Genomic DNA, 24,565 nt, shown 5'->3' with positions numbered 1-24,565 from the left:
GGGAGTGGAATATACTGAGTGACGTCCCCTCGGTTGTCGTCGGTCGAAACGGGATTGGACGGGATAACAATGCTCTCGTGTCGACTTAGTGGCCCCTCTTGCTGGCGGGGTTTAGAGGATGCTTGGCCACGAATGCACTGAGCTCGGAACTGGGCGTCGCTCGTTACGAAGTCACTCACACGGTCGTCACCCGTGGTGTGATGAAGGGAGTCAGGGTGTGCGGATGGTCCCTAGGGGAGATCATGGTGCATACGGTTAAAATGAATTATTGGGCTATTTTCTGGAAAAATGACGTGTGTTGGATAAAGTAATTTTGTGTGAATCATTTTTTGGGAAAATGATGGATTATGGTTTTAGGCCATTTTCAGGGAAAATGGCGGGAAATGATTTTTTGGATATATTTTTAGGCCAAAATGAGATTTTGACGTGTGTTAGAAAATATTCATTTTCGGAGAAAATGATGTTACGAGTCTAATGCATATTTCATCATATGCATGCATAATTGTTGATTGTATTAATTCATTTTTATCTCTTGGGCTGCTTGGTTGATTACTTGCTGAGACTCATAATCTCACGATATTCAATACTCTGCGGTACTGTTTAATTTATGGTATCGCAGATTTTGTTGCAGATGCTGATGATGAACTTGAGGATTTTGCTCTGCTGGAGGAGTGATTTGGGATCACTCGCCCGTGTTTAGGATTTGTTTCCCGCTTGTTGAATTATGTATTTTTGGAATTATTATGTTTTTTATGGGATAATTGTATGACTCTTTAAAACGTTTTGTTTTAAGTGAATTTGTATTAAACAATTATGCTACTTAGTCGACTTATTTAAATTATCTGCTACTTCGATTTTGTTGTACCCTATTGCATGTACACACACCTGGTACTTATTTTTGAAATACGTGACCGTATTATCATTATCCAGGCGTCTCGATTCCCGAATTTTCTACGTGAGGGTCGGGGCGTCACAAAGTATTACTTGTATGTACACTCGTTTCTCCTAGTCGAAGTGTATGACATGATTAAGTTATACGTACACATGAATCTGAAAAGAACCCTCCAATTGAGGATCTTTTTAATATATGATATGTTTAATTCTTACATATTCACATGAAATTCAATTACTCGCATAATAATATAAACGTCGATCGAGCTCGATTAATTCGTATTTGAGTTTAGACCAAATTAAGTTGATGGAACAATAATATTCAATCGAGTTAAAGTTCATGTGGACTTAATTATTGATGCATGATTTGGGACTTAAATTAATTCTCACCCTTTTCATCGGTGTGCATGGCACGATCACTGAATTTTGACAAATAATGATCATGATCCAATTCTACGAATTTAAGCCACAACAATACTTAGTATTTGGGGTATTGCTCCATTGAAAAACTATTTATACCATGATGATGCCATGGATAAGTCAAATCTTAGGTACTTTTCATGGATTATGTTGGAATTAACTGGTTACCAATGGCTAATTTGAAGAATAAAAGAAGAAGCAAAATAAAAGAAAATCAACAATCACGCACATAACACAGAACGCCAAAATTTAAGTGGTTCGGCTTAGAGTAGCCTACGTCCACTAGTAGGGTCAATCTCAATGAATTCACTATCAACAAAGATGAAGTACAAGAGATCAATCATAAAATCCTCAATTCCAGAGTCCCAATACACCTAATGAACTCTCAGAAATCTCACAAAATGATTTTTTTTTTCTCTCAAAAGTAAATAAATATGTATTTATATTCAAAAGAAATACAATGACTACTGAAAATAAATACTTCTGATTGCTCAAAAGTAAAATACAATGAAAATAAATATATATTTATACTGAAACGGCGTGAAACCCTATTTTATGAACATTCGCTTAAGCGAAATGTCGAGTGAGGCTCGAGTGAACATTAGGGTTGGAACTCGCTTGAGCTAAGTGTCAAGCGAGAGTCGAGCAAACAATTTGTAAAGGTCCCGCTCAAGTTGACTGTTGAGCAAATGTGGATCCAACAATCTGTTTGTTGCTTCGCTCGAGTGCCAAGTGCTTGGCTTGAGCGAACAACCTAGAGTGATGCTTTTTTAACAGGAATCAAACCACATTCAACAGATTAATTAGTTAAGAAAACATGACAACATGAGTCCGTTTAGCACAATGCTATACATTATGTGGTCCTATATATATAATTGTTGACAAAATACTTGGTAATAGTAGATTGATTTGTCCATGCGCGCTGCTTTGGTGGTTGGCCGCCGGGGTCCTTTAATTAATAGTTCGTGAAAATAACGAGCAGCTAGGACAAATCAAAGTTTTAACCTTATCATGTCTCAATAAATTGAAATTTTGTGCAAAAAAAAGTACGTAGTACTTAATTAATTTGTTGATGATTAGGGTTTGAATCACCACCACTTCTATGGCCTCTAATTAATTGGATGAAAGAAGTCCATCTACAATTGTTTGGTTGCAAAAATAAAGAGTACATGTGGTTGCATGCATTAAAGTCATGTTGGTGATAATTATAATAGTACTAATCATGATGATGATGTTTGATCATCATGTACATAATAATGATCAATCGGATGACGAAGATGGAATAAATTGTAACCGAAATTTTTTGTGCTTTCAAGGAATACAGAAAAGAAAAGAAAAAAGTACATTAATTTTAAGGTGGATGCATGGAGGCTAATTATTAATTGGAACATCAAGCTGTGGGGTAACCAACATGAGTACTCATGTAGTGCATGATAAAACGGCGAAAACGACAAGGTTTCTAGTTGGATGATAGATCATCACGATCGACGACACGACTCGAATCTTAACAATGGAGAAAAATGATCTTGTTTTGATGGGGCTTAATTTGGAGGAGAGGGGTTGGGAGTTGGGACCCTAATTGCAGGTTATTTGACCTTATAACTTAATTGGTAAAATAGTCGATCGACCGTACGTTTCCCCCTTTGAATTTATTTATAAATATTTTATATAGAGTACTGCAAACTTGGAATTAGGCCTGCTACCCGCATGGTGCGGGGCGGGGGTGCCCTTCCCCGCACCCCGCCCCGCACCATGCGGGGTTGGGGATTTCCCCCCCGCCCCGGTGCCGGGGGGCGGGGGAAAAACCCCCATCTGCCTGGCCCCCCGCCATTATGTTAAAAAAAATTTTTTTTTGGTCTAAAAATATTTTTTTAGACCAAAATTATAATATATTTTAAATAATAAATTAAAATTTATAAATATAAAAAAATTTAAACTCATTAGAGTTAGATTTTGGATTGATTTGGCCTCCTAGGCCAATCTTTATATAGGAGGCCAAGGCAATACAATAGTCATCCCACATTGCTTAAGGATGACTATTGTATTGCCTTGGCCTCCTATATAAAGATTGGCCTAGGAGGCCAAAACAATCCAATGACTTGAATATAATTTTAAGTCTTTTATAAATTGTGTATATCTATATACAATATATTTATTTAATATATATAAATAAATTTTTTTTTTAATGTGGGGTGGAGGCGGGGCCCCGCTGGGGTCATCCCGCCCCCCGCCCCCGCTATACCCTCTCTATGCGGGGCGGGGGACCCCGCCCCCGCATGGGCGGAGTGGGTTAGCCCGCCCGCCCATACGAGGGCGGGGCGGAAGCCGGGCGGGGCAGCGGGGGCGGGGCCCTGCTGCCCACCCCTACTTGGAATAGATATATCCCATGCATGCCACCTTGATGAAGTTGAGAAATTAATTAAACAGATCGATATTCGAGATCAGGATTGATTAATATAATCTTCCAAAAATGGAGTGGTTAGAGCGAATCATGTCCTCATCAAGACATTTTACCTACAAACAAATTAGTCATGACTTTTATCTTTCTATCCAAACGATACGACAGCCAAAGTCCAAAATTAAATTAAGTAGAACTACTTTTGCTTCCGATCGAGCAAAAATTAGAAACAAAATTAATATGGAAAATTAGTTCGATTATATATATATATATATATATATATAAAGGACCGATGGATCTAGATCATATGATCCTGCCCTTTGCCCTATACTCATTTCATATATTATATACACCATTTGGAACGTCTGAAATCCATGCAGAGCTAGCTTTATTGTTGAAGTACGTACTCCATATACGTACATGAGAGGAATAAAAACCAGGTCAATTCAAGAAACACATGTACATGAGCTAGCTGGGGGGACATATATGGGATCAGCTTGATTCCGGCCGGTTGAAGACACAGAATTTATTATTATTCATTGTCATGACATGATTTTACAAGTTTTCACACATGCTACGTACAAGTACTCATGTTGAGTACTTTAGGTGATCATGATCGGCCTGAAGGAAGGCAGGCATGCATGTTTTGTAACATAAAACCCGTTGGGGGTACTGCATGCAATTTATTTATCAACTCTTCAAACTCCTGCATATACATGATGTAATTTATATATACGCGTTTTTACTCGAGCCATATATATAGCTAGGTGCATATTTTCAGGCTCTACTACTTTTACGGCTTGGATTCATGACTTGCCTCCACAGCCACTACTACTTCATGTCCCACTATTATTAACTCAATTAATATTGTTTCCTGATCCACCACCACCTCCTCCTCCTCCTCCTCCTCCTCCCTTGCCACCTCCTCCACCTTTTCCACTACCACCTCCTCCTCCACCCTTGCCACCACCGCCTCCACCGCTGCTGCCTCCCTTTCCACCTCCGCTGCCCCCACCTCCCTTGCCACCAGTACTACCACTACCACCTCCACCCCCACCCTTGCCACCGCCACTACCTCCTCCACCCTTGCCCCACCGCCACCGCCACCTCCACCGCTGCTGTCTCCCTTTCCACCTCCACTGCCACTTCCTCCCTTGCCACCGGTACTACCACTACCACCTCCACCCTTGCCGCCGCCACTACCTCCTCCACCCTTGCTCCCACCGCCACCTCCACTGCTGCTGCCTCCCTTTCCACCTCCGCTGCCACCTCCTCCCTTTCCACCTCCACTGCCTCCGCCTCCCTTGCCCCCTGTTCCGCCTCCTTTATGGCCTCCTCCATGTCCGGCATCCATCGTATCATCTACCGGGTTTGGTTCTTCTGCAATAAATTGCATTGTGCACAATTAGAAGTACGAGTCAAGCTGGTTGTAATTTTGTATTCAGGTAATTGAATGCGATTTTAATTTCTATGTACAGGAGTTCAAAGGAAAAACAAAAAGCTTTCCCCCTACGTACCACGGTTCTTTATTAATGTTATTAACGTAAGGCATGCATGTCAAAAAAAAAAAAAAAAAAAAAAAGGAATCCTCTTGAAACCATGTAAAGTAGCTAGGAAACAATAAATTAAAATACGTAAAAGAAGTGCCTCATCGAGATGAAATAATTACCCAATTCGGCAAGCAAAGGGAGTAAATTAGGATGAAATTAATAATGGTAACAATATTTAGCGAAGAAAAAAGAGGAACAAATCATGTACATGGGATCCCAATACGAACCTTGTTTAGAGATGGCTTCATCAGTAGTTTTGGTGTGAGGAGAGTCGCCAGGCTGGTAGCAACAGTATCTTATGGGATATCCATGGTGGCCATAGCGATAACAGTACTTTCTGCATCCATAGTACTTTGCATTTTCTACTTGGTTTGTTCCCTCTGCCGCCGCCTCCACTGCAGATTTTAAGAAATTATATGTGAATTGTCCCCGATGACTAATCCAACATATATACATGCACCTACCATGTGTTATATATATTTAACAATATATATATATATATATATATATATATATATATATATATATATATATTAAAAGATGTCGACATAATAAGAATGTTTCTTGCAATTCTGATCAAAGCATATGAAATGCGCCCATTTTGGAAGGTTTACACATGACCTACCTTGATGGAAGTAAATAATATTATAGCTGCATATTGCTCAACTCCGGCATGCATGTTTAGATTTCCAAGAAACCGATCAATTTAGATTCTAAGATAATAAACAAGATGGCAATGGGTATACTAACGTTTGTTCTCATCGTTGGATGGCTCTGCCACTACAGCCGAAGAGATGAGAAGAACAACTGCAAGGAGAAAGCCGAAGAATATACAAGTTTTGGAATTCATTTTATCTGGATTTTTTTTGTTGGATCAATTAATGGTTCTCAGAAATTGCCGACCGGAGTTTGAAGAGTAAGCAGCATTTTCCATGGCCACTACTTATAGTGCTGGAGGAATACTAAAAGACGACATACATATATAGATCAGCACCTGTAAAGAGTATAAGACACAACGCATAAATGTGGTGTCGTAACATGAACCCATGCATGCAGAACTTAGTTGGCTGTCGCTGCATTAATGTTGTTAATTATAAGTAGTCATGAAACACCAGCTTGATTGACATGTGTTGAGGATGAGCTCAGCGAGAGGGTGAAATGGTGGCAAGTGGCAAGTCAGTTTGGCGAGTTCTGCATGTAGTACTACTAATGATCATATCTTTTTTGGTTTTCTTTTGAGTCAGACAAACTGAATTTTGAACTCGATCTAATTGTCCTGATCATCCTAAGCTTCTAGTGTTGTTCAGACCGCGGGAACTTGAAACAGATCTAGCAATATATTTTTTTTTTTTGAAAAGAACTCATCCATTGATAAACTGTGTTAAAACACGGGCTGAATACAGATTGGAGTTTTCTCCAATTTGATTACACTCTCTGTCACTGTTAAAGCAATTTTCCCCAACATATGTGCAATGAAGTTGGCTTCTATGTTTACATGCTTAAAGTAACAAGAACTGAATCTATTGATTAAAACTTTGATGTATGTAATGAGCATTCCAAAGTAGTTGTTCTGTTGATGCTTCTTTTGTATTGCCTGAACCACTAACTGTGAATCTCGTTCCATTACAACATTTGGCATGCCAAGTTCAATACCAAAAATGACTGCCGTAAGAGTTGCCATTGCTTTTGCTATTAAGGGTTCTTGGATGGAAGTCATCTTCTTCCTCAGTGTTGCCAAAAAATTCCCTTGCTCATCCCTAACAGCTGCTTCTAGACCTATTTTACACGAGCTTGAGGCTATTGCAACATCCCAGTTTATCTTACAATAACCATGTGGAGGACATTCCCATATAATTTTGCTAGTATTATCTGGTATGATATGGTTGCGATCTCTGAAATTTGAATCTTCTAAGTCAGTCCTCATTTGATTTACTCTGCGTATCACTTGTTTTGGTTCAATGAAGATGTTCCTAAAAATCAATTCATTCCTTCTCCACCATAAGTTCCAAAGTGTCAATATTAACTCCATCATTTCTTCCTTGTCGAGCTTGTTCTGCATTTCTTGCATGATTGGTTGAAATTAGTTTGAGTTGTCTGACTCTTCTATATCTTTCTGGATGAGGCACTACAGCTGATACACAGTTCCACAAAATGTGTTCTACTGTCTCTGGTTGTTGAAGGCACATTGGACAAGTTAAATCTTTCAAAATTTTCCTTTTACATAAGTTAATTTTAGTTGGCAAAATATTTCTGCAAGCCATCCACAAAAAGTTTTTAAAAGCTAGTGGAATAGGAAGTTTCCACAGTTTGGACCAGCTGTCACTTGGGAATAGTTTATAAGATGTTTCAGCTTGCTTCCTAGCTTACAAATCCATCTGAATATGATATGCACTCCTTACTGTAAAATCCTCATATGTTGTTCCTCTCCACATTAATTGGTCTTGTTGTCTGCAACAGCTAATAGGAATCTGGGTGATTAGATCAACTTCTTGAGTGTTAAAGACTGCTTTGATTAAAGGGACATTCCATTCTCTAGTATCTTCATGTATAAGTGTTTCCACTTTTACATCTTTTTCCAATAGATTTATGCCACTTTGAGACTTGAACAAATTGGGTTGAGGAAGCCAAGGGTCTGACCAGATTCTAACTGAGCTACCATTACCAATTCTCCAAATTAAACCTTGTTGCAATAAGTCTCCAGCAGATAAGATGCTCCTCTATATGAATGAAGGAGGAGTGCCCAGTTTTGCCTTCAAGAATTCTGAGTTAGGAAAGTATTTTGTTTGCAAAACCTTATAAACTAGGGAATTAGGATATTTGAGAATCCTTCAACCTTGTTTTGCAAGCAATGCAAGATTAAAGCATTCAAAGTCACAGAATCCTAATCCCCCTCTACATTTTGACATTCCCATTTGAGACCAACTTAACCAACTTATCTTTCTCTCTTAATTGGTTTGACCCCATTAGTAACCTGTCAGAAGTCTGTTAAGTTGTCGCAGCAATCCTTTTGGAAATTTGAAGACTCCCATTGCATAAGTTGGTACGGCTTGTCGCACTGATTTTATCAAGACTTCCCTTCCTACCTGTGATAACAATTTCAGCTGCCAATTACTCAATTTAGCTCTAACTTTGTCTAAGATTTCTCTAAAACCTTGATTCCTTGATTTCCCTATCAAATTAGGTAGACCAAGATACTTTTCACATGAATTTGTAGTTTTGACCCCTGCTACACAAGTAATGCTATCTTTGGTTGAGCTTGCAGTGTTCTTGCTGAAAAATATAGAAGTTTTCTCCTTATTCAATCTCTGGCCAGATGCTAATTCATAGAGGCCTAAGAGATGAAGTAGCCTGCTCCATTCAGAGATGATGCCTTGCAAAAAAGTAGACTATCATCTGCAAAAAATAGATGATTTAAGTGAAGTTGGTTCCTTGCTAATGGAAGACCTGTTATCTGACCTTCACTTGCTGCTTTGTTAAGCATCTAAATTAGTGCTTCTGAGCATAGTAAGTATGGTGATAAAGAGTCACCTTGTCTGATGCCTCGAGATGGAGTAAAGTTAGGTTGTGCTATTCCATTGATTAGAATAGAATATGAAACTGAAGTTACACATTTCAGAATAAGATCTGTTCATCTCCTTTGAAAACCCATTTTCTTCATCACCCTTTCAATAAAACTCCACTCTAGCCTATCATAGGCCTTGCTCATATCCATCTTAAGGGCCATATAGCCTTACTTTCCTTTCATTTTACATTACATAGTGTGTAAGGCTTCAAAAGCTACTATTAGATTGTCTACTATTAGCCTCCCTTAAACAAATCCACTTTGTGTTGGAGAAATAATGTAAGGCAATATCTTCTTTAATCTGTTGTCTAGGTCCTTTGCCATGACTTTATATAAAACATTACACAAGCTGATGGGTCGAAATTGTGTAACATTTTTGGGATTTTTTGTTTTTGGGATTAAGACTATAAAGTCTCATTTATGACTTTGTCCCATTTGTTTTGTGTTTAATGCCAGTGTGATAGAATCACAAAGATCTTTACTTGTCGATTCCCAATTTTGTTGATAAAATCCAGCTAAAAAACCATTTGGTCTTGGTGAACTCATGGGATTCATGTGATGCAATGCTTCATGAACTTCTGAAATCTCAAAGTCTTTAATTAAGTTGAGATTCATCTCATCTGAAATCATATATGGAATGGATGCCAAACATTGCTGTTGACCTGATGGCTGAAAAGTTGTGTATAAAAAAGAGAAGAAATCCTGAAATGTCTTATTGATGCAATCTGGAGAAGCATGTTAAATGCCTGCCTCATCAGTGAACTTGTTTATGACATTGTTTTTTCTCCTTTGAGTAGCACAGCTGTGAAAATATCTTGTGTTCCTATCTCTTTCTGTCAGCCATTTCCGTTTTAATCTTTATTTCCATTTGACTTCCTCTTGCTTCAATTTCATATTTACTTGTTGCTGGAGCTGTTTTATTTCTTCCTGGGTACCACCTGTATTCATCTCTTTCATTTGTTTAATGTTGCTCATAAGGATTTCAATGTCTTGATTTATGTTCCTCTCTTGATTTCTGTTCCAGTTTATCAAACAGTCTTTGCATCTTTTGAGCCTATGGGTTAATGATGTCATGGATTTGTCAACTGTATCATTTACTATCCATGCCTCTTTAATCTGATCCTTGCATGAATTGTTAAGCCCCAACTGAGCTCATATCTAAATATTCTATGTCTTCTATTAACAAGTGTTGTTTGTGTGTTCAACTGTGTTAACAGAGAACTATGATCAGAAGAACATGTTGCTGATGTTGAGACTGAAATTGTTTAAAACATCTTTATGCAGGTAGAGTTAGCTAAAACCCTGTCAAGCCTTTCTTTTGTAAAGTCAGAACCTTCTCTATTATTTGACCACTTAAATTTTGTATCAGTATACCCCATGTTGTTCAAGTCAGTATCTTGCATAACTTGTCTGAAGGCTTCCATTTGAGATGAAGGTCTTATTGTTCCTCCATACTTTTCATGCTAATAGAGAAGTTCATTGAAATCTCCCATGCATAGCCATGGTCCATTATCCTTTGGTTGTAACATCCTCAAAAGTTGCCAGCTCCCTTCTCCCTTGGTAGTAACTAGATCTCCATAAAATCCTGTAAGTGTCCAAATCTTTCCCCTCTGAGCAAGTAAAATTTTGACAAAGATATGAGAACATGTGTAATTTTCCACCTCAATGTCAAGATTAGACTTCCACATCATTGTCAATCCCCCTTTGGTACCTTTATTATCTACGACAAAACTTCTATCAAATCTTAATTTATTCCTTTTGATCTCAATCCTCTCTCTTGTGCTTTTAGTTTAAATAAGAAAGAAGATTTGTGGGAGCTTTTGCTTCAACATAAACTGAACCTCATTAACTGTTCGAGGGTTCCCAAACCCTTTACAGTTCCATGACATGCATTTCATAGCTGTTGGTGGGGCTGCACAACAACCTCAACCTCATTTTCCTAATTTATGCTCTTTTCAAGATTGAGCCCCTCTTTAGCCTTGTTTGAAATTCTATGCTGGTCTTCATTCATCTATTTGTTATAAACTCTCTTTCTTGTGCTAAAAACAGCTTGGTTGGATTCTCCACAATCCATCTCCTGTGGCAGTTTAATAGCTCTGGCCCTTCTTTTCCAACCCAAATTCTTGGATGCTAATCACCTTTTCCACCAAGTTATTATTGGTATTGTTTTCTTTATGTGAAGAAAGGGTTGTTTTTTGGTGATCATCCTCTTGAGGAAGTTGCTTCTATATATCATCATGATTTTCTTGATCTATCAACTCCATCTGTTCAATTTGTTTCCCCTTGTTTGTTGGTTCAGTAACTTGGGATAGGTTCTCAGGTTGTTGCTTAGAAGAGAAATCAAGAGGGACATCCTCAGTGTGTACATGAGTCATCTATTTTGACATATGACTCCTGCTACTTGGTCCCTCTATATTTCCTTGTTGATCTTTTATAATTTTGTTCCCCTTTTCCCGTTCTCTTTTATCACCCGTACCTATTAAATTAAAAGTTGTAGCTCTCAACCATTGGTCATATTGAGATGTAACAATTCCCTTGTTTATCAATCTATTTTTTTCCACTAAACAACCTTTATGAACATGCTAAATTGCTCCACACTGAAAGTAGAATAAAGGGAGCCTCTCATATTTGAAATCAATCCAGTTTTGTTTACCATCAATTCGAATTAGTTTCCCTCTTGGAAGAGGTTGAGTTATGACCATGTTCATCCTAATTCAAAGGTATTTTCCCTATCCTACTCCTTCCTCATCCACATCCACAGCTAAATTATCACTTAATGAAGATCCAATTCTTTCCCCTCTTCTATTGTCATAGCTGCAAGAGATAAAAAATATAATTGAATTCAAAATGGTTCATGCGTAAAAAGAACTTCACTGGGAGAGTTGCTGTTGTCGAATGGTTGTATGCATATTAAGTGCTTATCAAAGGACTAAGGCCTACCCTTTAATTCACATTCTATGTCCACAGATTTCTGAAATTCCACTAGGTATCTATGGTGTTCCACTTCATGAAAAACTATACTTCCTTCGAGATTCCATATCTTAGTCATAGTTGCTTTAAAAACTTCTTTGTTGAGGTTCTTTTTCATTAGGATGAATAACGGGAGGCATCTGTGTGCTTTCAGGTCTGCACGTTTGGTCTCTTCTTCAGTAAAGAAAACATCTTCCCTCTCAGCCTCTGTTAGGTTAAAGTTTGCCCCCAAGCTTGACAATTCTTCTGCCATGTTTACTAAATAGTTAACTAAAGATCTGTTCTGTTATCTATCCAAACCTACCTCCACTGCCTTACCTTCAAGAAGAAAGCACTCGCACCTTACCCGTTAAGGAAAGGACAAAATTATATAATATTAGATCTAGCAATATTAAATTGCATCAAGCTGGTAATAATTAATGAGAATTCATAAGCAGGAGATAAAGAAAGGATATTGATATATATATATATATATATATATATATATATATGACGTTGCTACGTCCACATAAAATTTCTATCGAAATTTTTAACCGAACAGTTCAACATTTTTTTTTTATTTTTTTAACTTTTTCTTTCACCATTTTTTAAAGTATTTAGATATTTTTTAAAAATAAAAAAAATCACCTATTCATTTAAAAATATTTACTTAATCATTAAGTTAAAAAAAATTAAAAGAAATTTCGGTAGAAGATTTGGATAAAAATCTTCTGTAAGAATAGTTTTTTCCTATATATATATATATATTCATCTTGCTGATCGAGTCTTACATGTGCATATCAGTCTGTAATAATTTATATGTGAATTAATTGTCACGGCTCAGACTGCATGTGTACGTGGCTACACTTAATCGACGGCATTTACTTTGAACAGTACTAGTCATGCATTTTAACGTACATGCGGATATTCATGCATTGAGACGTACGCAATATTCCATGCGTAGAAGTGGAATTATCATGTTGACCAAAAGATAAAAAAATAAAAAATAAAAAATTAGAAGAGTTAAAATGTCATCTAATTAACATAGAAGGAAAGGTATTTTAGTTTGGCTCATATATGTGCAGTAGTACTGTTATTTGCCATATTAATTTTATGTAAATTAATTGGTTCCGGAAATATTAGATCAAAATTAATAAATAAATAATAATGTGTCTATTAATTTATTAAATGTCTATTAATTTATTAATTCGTCATTTGAGTTTTGTATTTTCAATAGGCCGGGACGTTGTAGATTGGCAAGGAGGAGGCCCAAATTTCATTAGATAAAAGAAAGACATATATATATATATATAATATATATATGTATATCTTCTTTTATATATATATAAAGTGGCTATCTAACGGAAATACTTGTTCTACCAGATTTCTTTGTTTTTCTGTTAACTTTTCCTGTATTTCATTAACTCCCCTTAATCCCGTTTGTATAGTAAAATTAAAAGCAGTGTGAAGAGTTACTGGAATGCCTGTTGAATATACCACAGATATATTGACCCTTCAACTTCACCGATGATCTGCAACATGTTGGAAGACCAAACGTCTCCTCCACCAACGGTTTCGAAGTGGCCAAGAATCACCAGGTTTACTATGCGTGCCATTTATTTCTTTCATCATCATAAATTTTTGGTACACAAACGGACTGAGGCAAGTTTTTTTTACTGTTTATAAGAAGTCTGCGTGTCGTCTCAAGTTAAGGTTGCTATGCCTGCCGTTTCTTTCTTTCATCATCATAAATTTTTGGTACAAAGACGGACTGAGGCAAGTTTTTTTTTGTGTGTATTATTCGAGGTCGATTCTAACAAAAACCCAGTTGAAAGACAATTTTTTTACAAGTTTACAGAAATAGAGTGAGAGAAAGAGAGAACACGGGAGGAAGATACAAAAGCTTACGACAGTGTAATGGTGATCGACTTGGGCAGTGTCTCACGACTGGGCTATGGTGCATGACGGCAAGTGGCTGGGAAGCTTCAGTCGTTGGCAACGGAGGTGCAACGGTTGACTCTGTTTTTGGCCTCCTAAAACAGAGGCTCACTAGCTCGTGCTTTGTTTGAGGCTAACGGAAAACGATTTAAATATAAATATATATATATTTTGGTCTAGCTTCGTAAGGCGGAAAACTATAATTTCCAAGGATTTTTGGTTGCTTGGGAGGTGATTCTGAAAATTGATAGTTTAGGGTATCATTGCAGCTTGTATGGTTTCTCATATATATATATATATATATATATATATATATATATATGTTTCATCGATGATTATATATATATATATATTTTGGTCTGGCTTCATAGGGGGAAAACTATAATTTCCAAGGAGATCATCGATTATTATGCATGCATACTACTGGACGACTCTATCTGTTTTATCCATTTATTTTCTTCGTCTTCTTCTAATTTCTTCCTTATCGTCTTTGGTCTTTTCATATTGCATGTTCAGACAATTACGTACTGTCAGTTCTCCTTTACTCAAGTCTGCAAGAAAACGATAGTCTGGTAATTAAATTGGCCGGATCGACGCTGCTATATGGCATTCGCTGAATTCAGATTCCATATGGTAATTTGCTCAAATTGCAGCAAACAAAACCATTTTGAGTACTACTTAAAACAAATTCTGACAAAACTTTCGGGCCTTGGCCGATTGTCTACAAAAAAAGAAAGAAATCATGGAGTCTGTTTCTAATTACTTGGATTACAACATTCTTAGAATATGCGGTTCATATTTATATGGAATCTGATGTGCTTTGTTTGGATTTTGAATTGAAAGATGGACAGGACGTCTATACTTGGAGATACTATAGAGTACATGAAAGAACTCCTAGAGAAAATCAACAGTTTGCAGCTAGAAATTGATCAAGGGAGTTCAAACATTACGGGCATTTTCAAGAATGTAAAACCAAATGAAGTCTTGGTTAGAAATTCACCGAAGGTAAGAACTCTGCTCGCTTTACTCAGCAAGATCCTCAAAATTGATGTCAAACATGAATTACTTACCAAAAGTCTGAATGTGGTAATTCCACGCGTTGCCTCTTGGCAGTTTGATGTGGAGAGGGGGAATTTGGATACAAGGATTGAGATTTGCTGTGCAGGGAAGCCAGGGCTGCTGCTATCAACAGTGAATACCTTAGAAGCATTAGGCTTGAGATTCAACAATGTGTCATTAGTTGTTTCAATGACTTTGCAATGCAAGCTTCTTGCTCAGAGGCACCAAATTTAATTATCTGGCAATTTTCCGATCAACGTTTGAATAAGAGATTTCTATTCCTTGAGAGCTATCTGATCTATGTAATTTTACCTAAAAAGTGAAGATGACTGTTAATTAACGAAACTGCTTTTTCTATATTCAATCGCCATAATGAAGGTGAGAATGTTTTGAGATCATCTGGAACATGACTTCACAAATATTAATATATGTATTATTGGAGTCTATCAGATATACCTATACTATTATTATAGGCCCACCAATTAACTTATTGACGAAATTATTCATGTAATCCAACCAGCCATTGAGATTTGCAAGGCTTAAATCATTATTTTAAGGTGGTGATAACGCCAAGTTAACAATAATTATATTGGTAACTTAAGCAATAAGATTGAGATTTTCTCCACTATACCTTAAATTATTAAGTGATATCAATCATTTTTATAAAATATATATTAATTTTTAGAAATAATCATTTCTTAAAACTAGGTAAACGTGCTTTGCACGTTGCTCCCACCTAGTGTGTATATATATATATGGGCCTTTTCTCACTTGCCTCTTCCTTCCGCACAATCATAAAACAAGAATTATATAGAGCCCATGCATCCTGACAAAAGAATTGAAAAGAAATACATAAAATTTCTTAGATCTTATTATCTCTAATCATATTAACTGAAATGGCGTATATATAATATTAAGTAATTAATTTGCAAGTGAAGAACTTAAATAAAATGTTACTTCATATGCAGCAACATCATTTGTAAAGCCCCGGTCCCGGATGGGGTCAGAGAGTTACTCCCTATCACTTAAACTCACATTCCAACAATATATTTATAGACTCCAAATTCTCAATACCATATAAAAATTATTATTTCAAACCAACTACTTGAATATAATCAACTTCCCAAAATACCGAGTAATCAAAACACGGCAAAATTACTTAATAGAATTCGTCAATACTCATAGAAACCTTCTACACTTAATCCACTATGCTTAAATCATGTCATCCATGCTCCATTATCTTGATCTTTAGCTAAAATATTCAAATTATCTGAAAAAAAAATTGTGGAGATAAGGGGTGAGTTATTAATAATTCAGTAAGCAGAGAACATATGCTAGTATGTAAATATGAGCATTTACAGAGTTCAGAATGCAGAACAAAATATTTACTTTCAAAATGCAGAATCAAAACATTTATTTTCAGAATGCAGAATCGAAACATGTTATCAAAATATCATAGCGAAACTTTCAAAAACATTATTATTCAAAAATCTTTTGGCATATCATAAACTGAGACGTCATATTCATATCGGATCAAAGCATCGCATTGGCACAGAGATTATATTTAACCCCCGTGGTAAGGTTATAAACCATCATTATACCCGTGACTGGGCCGTATACCATGTTTAGGTCCCGTAGTAGGGTTATAAACCACCATTATACTCATGGAGGGGGCAGTGTGCCACTATTATACCCATGACAGAGCCGTATACCACTATTATATCCGTGGCGGGACCGTATACCACTACTATACCCGTGGCAGATCTGTATACCATTTTTAACCCACGTGGTAGGATTATAAACTACCATTATACCCGTGGCGGGGCAATATACCATTATTATACCAGTGACAGGGTGTGAGATCCCTATTTTATGGGTTTTAAATTATTTAAATTATATTATTGGGTTATTTTATTATTTTTAATTATTTTTGGTATGTTGGGATTTTAATTTCTTTATTTATTATTTTATATATGTGTTAGTAATTTTTGTGTAATTTTATTGTAGTATTATTATTTTGGGCTGTGTGTGTATGTGTATTTTTGCTGTGGGCCATGGGTGTGTGTGTTGGTGAGCCGGTTCCAGCCCAGCCCAGCAAGGGCCCAAACCATGTGCGAAGCGCGGCCCGTGAGACTAAGCTCTCACTTTCTGAAACGGCGTCATTTTGGAGGGATGGCTTTGGGTTTCATCCCTTTCTCCCTTGCACCGTGCGAGTCCTCCTCCTTCCTTCTCCTTTCTTCTGCAAATTTCTTCTCCCTTCCTCCACGCAGCTGCTGCCGATCCCCACGCCACCACCTCATTCTTCCATAAGCATCTCGGTGGCGCTGGGCATGGGCTCCGAATGTGCTGTTGTTGCCGCTGCTCCACATGTCCGCGCGAATGCATCTCACTCCTCCACGGCTTGATGCCGTTTTCATCTTCTCTACCCGTGCGACACACAACTCCTCAAAACCGCCATTGTTGGTCTATTTATAGTCCACGGGTTCCTCAGATTAATTTTCGAGATCCTCATCCTCTTTCTCTCTTTCAAGCCATTTCACCTCTTTCTACTTTGTGTGTTGATCTGTGAATTTTTGGGATGAACCCGAGTGTTGTATGGTTTGCCGAGAGCTGCAAATCTGAAATTTGTGAGTTTGGGTGATTGAATCCGAGAGTTGCAAATCTGAAATTGGTGAGTTTGGATGATTGAATCCGAGAGTTGCAAATCTGAAATTTGTGAGTTTGGATGATTAAATCCGAAAGCTTCGATTTTTGTTGTTGTGCTTGGTTTTGTTTTAATTGAGGGAAAAATTGATCGCTTGGGTTGTTGTTGCCGTGTGATAAAACCCAATTTTTGGGCACTGTTCCGTTGAGCCGTCGCCTTGAGCAACGTCCTTGAGTGATCTTTCAGTAATACCCATCATCGTGTGTATGTAATTTTCCATCGTAAATCAAGTGATTTAAATTGACTTTATAACTGTTGTTCTTTGTAAATTATTGAACTGTTGGTTTTGTTAGAAATTGGGCCTTGAGCCGTTGAAGTGTTGGGTTTGTTAAAATTGGAGTTGTTGGATTTGGGCCTTGGGCCGGATTAATGAACGGGATTACGCGTGTATTTGTGAAACTGTATAATTATAAATGAAGGTTTATTTTATTGTAAATGAAATATTTAATATTTATTCCAATAAACTGTTGCAATGCATATTTATCGTTTATAATAAATTGTGCTGTGATGTCACGTTGTCTGTTAAAATTGAGACTATTGTTATTAATGGCGTAGGTGCATGTGTATCATGACCCCAAGCCGAGATGGAGCATTATCTCGGTGGAGCTCCTCTGGTCACTCGGGAGCATAACAGACTGACGTGACGTCCTCTGAGTTGTAGCAGGGCGACGACAGGAACGGACGAGACGGTAACGCTCTCGTACTGATTCCGTGACCTTTGGCTGACGAGGTTAGAGAATGCTTGACCATGTACGCGCTGGGTGCGGAACTGGGCATCGCTCGTTACGAAGTCTCATGCACGGACGTTACCCGTGATGTGACGAAGTGAGCCAAGATGTGCGGACGGTCCATAGGGGAGACCGTGGTGCATTCGTAAATTTCATAATAAATATGATTGGGACAAAAAAATGGGATTTTTTTGGTGTAAGTATAAAAATAGTATTTTTGGGAAAAATGAATGTGGGTTGTTATTCTGTCCGTATGGGAACATGTGTTTGTATAAATATGATTTAAATCTCTTAGATGTTTGGTTAATTACTTGCTGAGATGTCATAATCTCATAATGGTGTTTACCCTACGGTTCCGTTTTATGGTGTCGTAGAGTTTGACGCAGAGCCCGAGTATGAACCTGAAGGACCGACTCCGCCAGAAGCTTAAGTCGCTGTTATGTTGTTCAGCTTTTTGGGACTTGTTTCCCTTATGTTATTTGTTTTCTTTAAATTATCTGACGGAAGACTGTAAAATTTTTGTAAAGTTATTTTACTGCTTTTTGAACAATTCTGGTACTTAATAAAGAAAGACCCTTTTATTTTTCTTCGCTGTGAATATTATACTGTACATTTATTGTATGTTGTACACACTTTGAGCATTGGTCGTTGGGGTGCGTGATCCGTGTGGTCATCATCCCGGTGTCACGAACTCTACAAAAATAACATGTGGGGTCGAGGGCGCCACACAGGGCCTTAACGGAAACAGAACAAAAGCACATCGAAACCAGATTATATTCAGATACATAATCAGAAATTCATGCCAAGGTTTTCAGATGCCACATTATATCAAAATAGAGTACGGAAACAGGTTCAGATCATTTCACATATTCAAAAATAGATTTAGAACATCTTTGCATTGCATGCCCAAATTTTCATAAATTTCATATTCGCTCTTTTTACATAGTTCAGAAGTAGAATGCCAAAAATTTGCTCATGCTTATACCAGTCATAAAAAAATACTTTTATCTTTCATACAAATTTCGTGAGTAATGCAGAACAAATAACTGAGGTTATTTCAAATTTTTTTTCATAACAAAACATGCATATTTTTCAAAATAAACCTTAGTTCATTTCTTTTATGTGAAATTTAATATATATATGAACCCCACTTACCTGAACTTTTTAGCTTTTTAGAGCTTTCTCACCACAATGACAAGCAAATATTAATCGTCACCTATAAAATAATCACATAACCTGTGTAAATTTCCAATTAAACACATACTTCGTAATTAAAATTTGAGATATAAAATTCTATATTTTTCCTTAATGTCTAACAATTCTCGGAACCCTAAAAATATCGACTCTCCCCAAAATATTTTGATTTCTACATAATTTCTCCAAATGATCATGTGATTAAACTTTAAAATATCTCCAACAGCCACACATCTAATTTCTCTTAGTATTATCACAAAAATATCATCATTATTAATAAACACTGGGTCACATATGTAATTTACTATGTAAGGGGCTTAACAATTTAACAAGTGAAGTGGAGAGACTAGAGAGGCTTAAGAGCAGAGTATGCATGCGGCGTGAGTCGTGGGCTCGACCGTGAACATCCCAACAATCTTGGAAGAATCCCATGGAGAAGCCATCTGGCCCAGACGCCTTATCCTTGGCCATTTTCCGCACCACTTCCCCCACCTCCTCTTCCTCAAAAGCCCTCTCCAACTGAGATACATCACTCGTTCCAATGGCGTCAAAAACCAAACCATTAAGGGACAGCCGCCAACACATTGGTTCAGTTAGGAGTTGCTCATAGAAACTAACTATGTGATCTTGAATAACTTGTTCTTCTCTACACTCCACACTATCAATCTTCAGCATCTCAATGTTATTGTTCCTCCTATGAGAATATGCAACACAATGAAAGAACTTGGTGCTTCGGTCTCCTTCCTTGAGCCACAAGGCTCTTAATTTTTTACACCAAGAAATCTTTTCTAGCAGGATAATTCTCTCAAGCTCCTCACCCAACAATGACTTTCGAGCTGCTTCATCTTGATTAAGGGGTCTAGCCTCTTGAATCCTCTCAATTTCCTGAATCTCCTTCAATTTACCTCTCTTGTTTGCCCCTACATCACCAAAAGATTGCACATTCCATAGTTTCAAATCTCTTTTTAGTGCTTTCAATTTACTTGCAAGGACAAAACTAGGAGAACCCTGGAACTGGTACGAAGATCACCACTGTCTTACTCTTTCAATAAAGCCTTCAACTTTTAACCACATATTTTTGAATTTAAAATACCTTTGACCGCCTTGGATACCACCACAATCAAGCATGATAGGCCAATGGTCCGAACTAATACGTGGCAAACGCTTTTGCCAAACATCTGGAAAGTGGCTCTCCCACGCAGGAGAAATGAGAAAGTGATCCATTCGTGACCAAGTTTGATTATTAGCCCACGTGAGGAAGCCACCAACTAATGGCAAATCTACCAAACTCAAACCCGAGATGCACTCAGAGAACTCTATCATAGCTAGCCGCCCTCTTCTATTACCGGAAGACTCACTTGGAAATCTAGTGGCATTAAAATCTCCCCTATACACCATGGGAGGTTCCACCAACTGTGAATCCCGGCCAGTTCTTCCCACAAACCTACTCTGATGTTGTCTAGATTTGGACTGTAAACGCCTGCAAAAGCCCATAAAAAATTATCTGACACTCTTAAAAGAGCATGCGACCTTGTATCTCCCTATAAACTCCTCGATTTTCTCCACCACCCTTCGATCCCACATCACAACCACTCCTCCTGACACCCCATCAGAAGCTAAATAAACCCAGTCCACATGAGATCTACTTCAAAAACTTCTCACAATTCCCCTATTGATCAACTTCAACTTAGTCTCCTGTAAACACACAATTTCTGCCTTCTATTCACAAAGCAAGTTTCTTATCTGAAGACGTTTATTAGCCTCGTTGAGCCCACGGACATTCCACGACACAATTTTGGGCTTTATGGAGAAAAGGCCAGCCCCTTCCCTTTCGGCTTGCCCCTACTAGAGCTACCCTCAGTGTTCAGAGACCATGTCAACCTTTTAAGCTCCCGCTGTTTTTTCAAAGCATTCTGTCGATGTTGTTTGTGCCCCGCTTTGATGGCCGTTAGCAAGGCCATAAATTGATCTTCGTATCCTTCATATTCCACTCCCACACTTTTCTGTATTTCTATAACCTTATCAAAAACCCAGTTTGAGACTTCGGACTAGGATGGGAACAGAAAATTCAAAGGGATCGGATCCTTGCTAACCCCTGGAAAATCTCGAGTCTCCTCCACCGCCGAGGTTTCTGTCAAACCTAAATGATCACTCAAAGCTAGTGTATTTTCTTATCTGAAATCACCCCTTCAACATAATCATATTGGGACAAACCCATCTCAGAATCCAAAATCTCCTCATCCCTCACGTCCACCTCGGAGTCCACAAGAAAACCCTCAGAGTGATTCGCCGGTGTCCCTCTCCCCTCCCTTTCTTTTATCGGCGCTATCTGTTGCTCGAACGATGGAGAAAACCCACCCTCACACGTCGCAACAACCATCGCGACACCCAAGCCTTCATTATGAGCACCCCAGACCTGAGGATCGTCGTCGGAGAGTGCCACCGAATCAGCGGCACTTTCTGTTGACCCCCCGACGGCTCCTCCTGCGATGGCGGCAAACATGCCGTGGTCTCTGGTAACTGCTCACCAGACACATCGACGGGTGAAGCCCTAGGGCTTTCTCTAGCCAAACGGGCCCTGTGCTGGGGCCCAACCTTAGTTCTGTCTAACCCTACAGTTGGAAGGCCCAAAGGCTATGAGCTCGTAAACTTCCCTTTCGGCCCAACCTTCCTCCAAATAGAACCCACATTTTTATTACTCTAGTGGGCCAAACCCTTCACGCTGGGCTGATGAGAATTCAATAACAAGCCCGACCCCTCATTCTGCATCTCCTTGTGAATGCCTTTATCCTTATTACACCCGACCATTACCTTCAACTCCCCAAGTTCCTTCTGCAAATACCATATTTGGCTCTGCAAGATGTCCATCACCCAGCGCACATCCCTCTCCATCTCCTTGCCACCATCTGCAAAACGTACACCTAGTGGAGCTCGAGGCATGCGTCTGTCAGAGTTCCAGTCCCCTTCTCGCTACCCATACGCTGCAAGTGCCTCCTTGTACGACTGTGTCGTCGCCACCTTCAGCGTCACCTGAGTACCGACAGTAGGAGCACCCTTTGCTCTCCTCACGTGCAACATCTCCCCCAACGCCTCCTTCAACCTTTTCCACCCTCTCCCCTTCCAGAATGATGATGAAGTTTTTCCTTCCCCCCTCCTTATATTTTGCCACCCTAAAAAAATAACCTCGGCTATTGGAGCATCTCTGTGCAAGATAACTGTAATAACCCTCTCTGATGGAGATGTAAAACTCCTTCTCCCCACTGAAGCAGACCTCCAACGCCTTGACCAGCCATTGCACAGTTCTATGTTCCACCAGTAGTTCCTGCTTCCTGCTCCACCCCCTCTTTATTATACGAAATAACCCACCTTCATTGCTAAGAATGAATAATTTCGATTCAATCCTCACCTCTTTAAAGAATCCCATCATAACCAACTCAAACTTGCACTAGCAAGATCATCAGTTTCAACGAGAAAAATTATCACAATGTGTACAGGAATGAGAATTAATTTCGTGCATCTGAAAGTAAAGCATATCTTTTCTCCAAACACAAGAGAGAGAAAGTTTTCCAATATCGCTTTAAGCTATCTAGTCTCTACTCTCATGAATTCTCTTTTGGAGTTGGCTAAAGTACGTATATAGTTTTTTGCCTGATATGAGAAGAAGTTTAAATTTAGTACTGATCCTATGTGTAGCAATGTCTCTTATACATTATTGTTGACATAGTAACTTTGTTCTTATCAAATTTTCACCCTAACTTTCTGCTTATTGATTGTTGTGTTTCGTTCTTGCTGAATCGTTTACATGTGGTCGACGATTTTGGGCAGTGCATTCCAAAATAGTTGGGGTTGCAACTAATTTTTGCTCTTCTTTTCCACCACTCATTGAATAGAATTTTGATGGATGTATGTTTATGCATCGTTATTTTAGATTCAAACCGTTAAAATGGATCCTGAATGACTATCTATATGTTCAAATTTTATAATTATTTGTAGCTTGTCTTGATGTGTGCATGTTCAGGGTGACATCTAAATTATTTCAATTTTAAAGCCAAGTTTTGTAGAAAGTATTGATTCTATTGCAGGGGAATAGAGTATTTGCTTGTTTTCTGCACTTATTTTCTGCTTAATTATTTACAGTATGGTTTGCCAATAAAAAATATATATTTACAGTATGATCTAATTTTATATGCAGGTAGAGAGAATGGAGGTTCACGCAAATGAGGGTGGGCTAACACAAACTCGTGGTGGGGTTTACTGGTTGATCTTGTCTGCTGGATGTAATTTGTTGTCCTTGAAAACTTCATTTCTAATTGCAATCATTTTTAGGTTGATCTTGTTCCACGTCATTTAGCAAGAAGAGTTGAAGGGTGTAACAGTAAAGTACCATAGCAGAAACTTCAAACTTAACAACCCTCCACTGACATAAACATCTAAAATGGAATACTAATTTGCATCAAGCCTTTATGGAAGTGCTTTTATTGTTGAGTTTTCATGCATTCAAAGTTGTTAAAGAAACACTACAAAGACTCTTAATCCAATGGATATCAACTACAACAGCACTGTCTGCAAAATTTGCCTATTCTTATTCCAATTTGTGTTAAGTTTGTCTTCAATGGTTTGATATAGGTGTCAAAATGTGTTATTGGTTTGTGAATTTGTTGTTGGGTAAAGCAATGTAATTTGCACCGAAATGGAAGAGCCCTTTTATCCATCAGTTTCTGTTTCTCATGGGTTTGAGAGCTGTAAATGGAGGACCATGGAATGCCTATTTAAATATGCCTATGGGCAGGGTGTTTCTTTTTTCTTTCAGCTTCTTTCTTCTTCTTATTTTTTTCTTTGGATCTGCTTGTATTTATGTGGTGATTGTCATCTTCTTTGTTTATCCGTAATTTCTTTTGCTTTTTGGTGTACTCATGTTGTTTCTACCTTAACCAGCAAATGCTAGCCAAGGCTTTAGCACTTGGATTTTGAGTCAAACTTCTTGTTGCTTGATGTTAGTGCTTTTCTCTAAAGGTAACATTTATAGCTTTCAAGGATGTTGTAAGAATGTTACTTTTTTCCGTGGAGTTGTAAGAAGTTGCATAACTCTAATTGAGAGTATTACTACAGGCACATTGCAGTCTTGCAGCGGCAAAGTAGTGCTATGAATATTAAATCAAGGTACTTTTTATT

The 24,565-nt window shown here is 38.0% G+C and overlaps 1 protein-coding gene and 1 long non-coding RNA gene across 10 annotated transcripts; one reads left to right on the top strand and one right to left on the bottom strand.

Annotated features, from left to right (window-relative positions):
- The first annotated feature begins 24 nt into the window (after nt 1-24).
- On the top strand, nt 25-24,314 carry LOC121251717. The gene is made up of 4 exons (XR_005938098.1): nt 25-42; nt 1,633-1,637; nt 18,839-18,843; nt 24,020-24,314. It is a non-coding gene; the product is annotated as an uncharacterized LOC121251717 (long non-coding RNA).
- On the bottom strand, nt 4,221-6,199 carry LOC121253216 (putative glycine-rich cell wall structural protein 1). 9 transcript variants are annotated; one of them, XM_041153183.1, is made up of 5 exons: nt 6,010-6,190; nt 5,487-5,654; nt 4,940-5,089; nt 4,752-4,888; nt 4,221-4,682 (listed from the first exon to the last, which is right to left on the bottom strand). In XM_041153183.1, the coding sequence occupies exons 1-5, from the start codon at nt 6,107-6,109 to the stop codon at nt 4,503-4,505; spliced, it is 735 nt and encodes a 244-aa protein (XP_041009117.1). In that variant the 5' UTR covers nt 6,110-6,190; the 3' UTR covers nt 4,221-4,502. The 9 variants fall into 9 exon arrangements, with proteins under 9 accessions (XP_041009117.1, XP_041009118.1, XP_041009119.1 ...); XM_041153184.1 differs by having other exon boundaries at nt 4,221-4,655; XM_041153185.1 differs by having other exon boundaries at nt 4,221-4,754; nt 4,817-4,888.
- Nucleotides 24,315-24,565: the final 251 nt, after the last annotated feature.

This window comes from Juglans microcarpa x Juglans regia, chromosome 2S (assembly GCF_004785595.1).
Source record: "Juglans microcarpa x Juglans regia isolate MS1-56 chromosome 2S, Jm3101_v1.0, whole genome shotgun sequence".
Classification (NCBI taxonomy): Eukaryota; Viridiplantae; Streptophyta; class Magnoliopsida; order Fagales; family Juglandaceae; genus Juglans; species Juglans microcarpa x Juglans regia.
This window is presented reverse-complemented; position numbering and strand designations above follow the sequence as displayed.

Excerpts from the sequence above, each read along its gene's own strand:
- LOC121253216 (XM_041153180.1), bottom strand. The coding sequence starts at position 6,109 with ATGAATTCCAAAACTTGTATATTCTTCGGCTTTCTCCTTGCAGTTGTT. Across the intron at positions 5,655-6,009 it reads ATCCAACGATGAGAACAAAC|TGGAGGCGGCGGCAGAGGGA; the intron begins GTTAGTATACCC and ends TAAAATCTGCAG. Across the intron at positions 4,889-4,939 it reads GGGAGGCAGCAGCAGTGGAG|GTGGTAGTGGTAGTACCGGT; the intron begins GTGGCGGTGGGA and ends GCAAGGGTGGAG.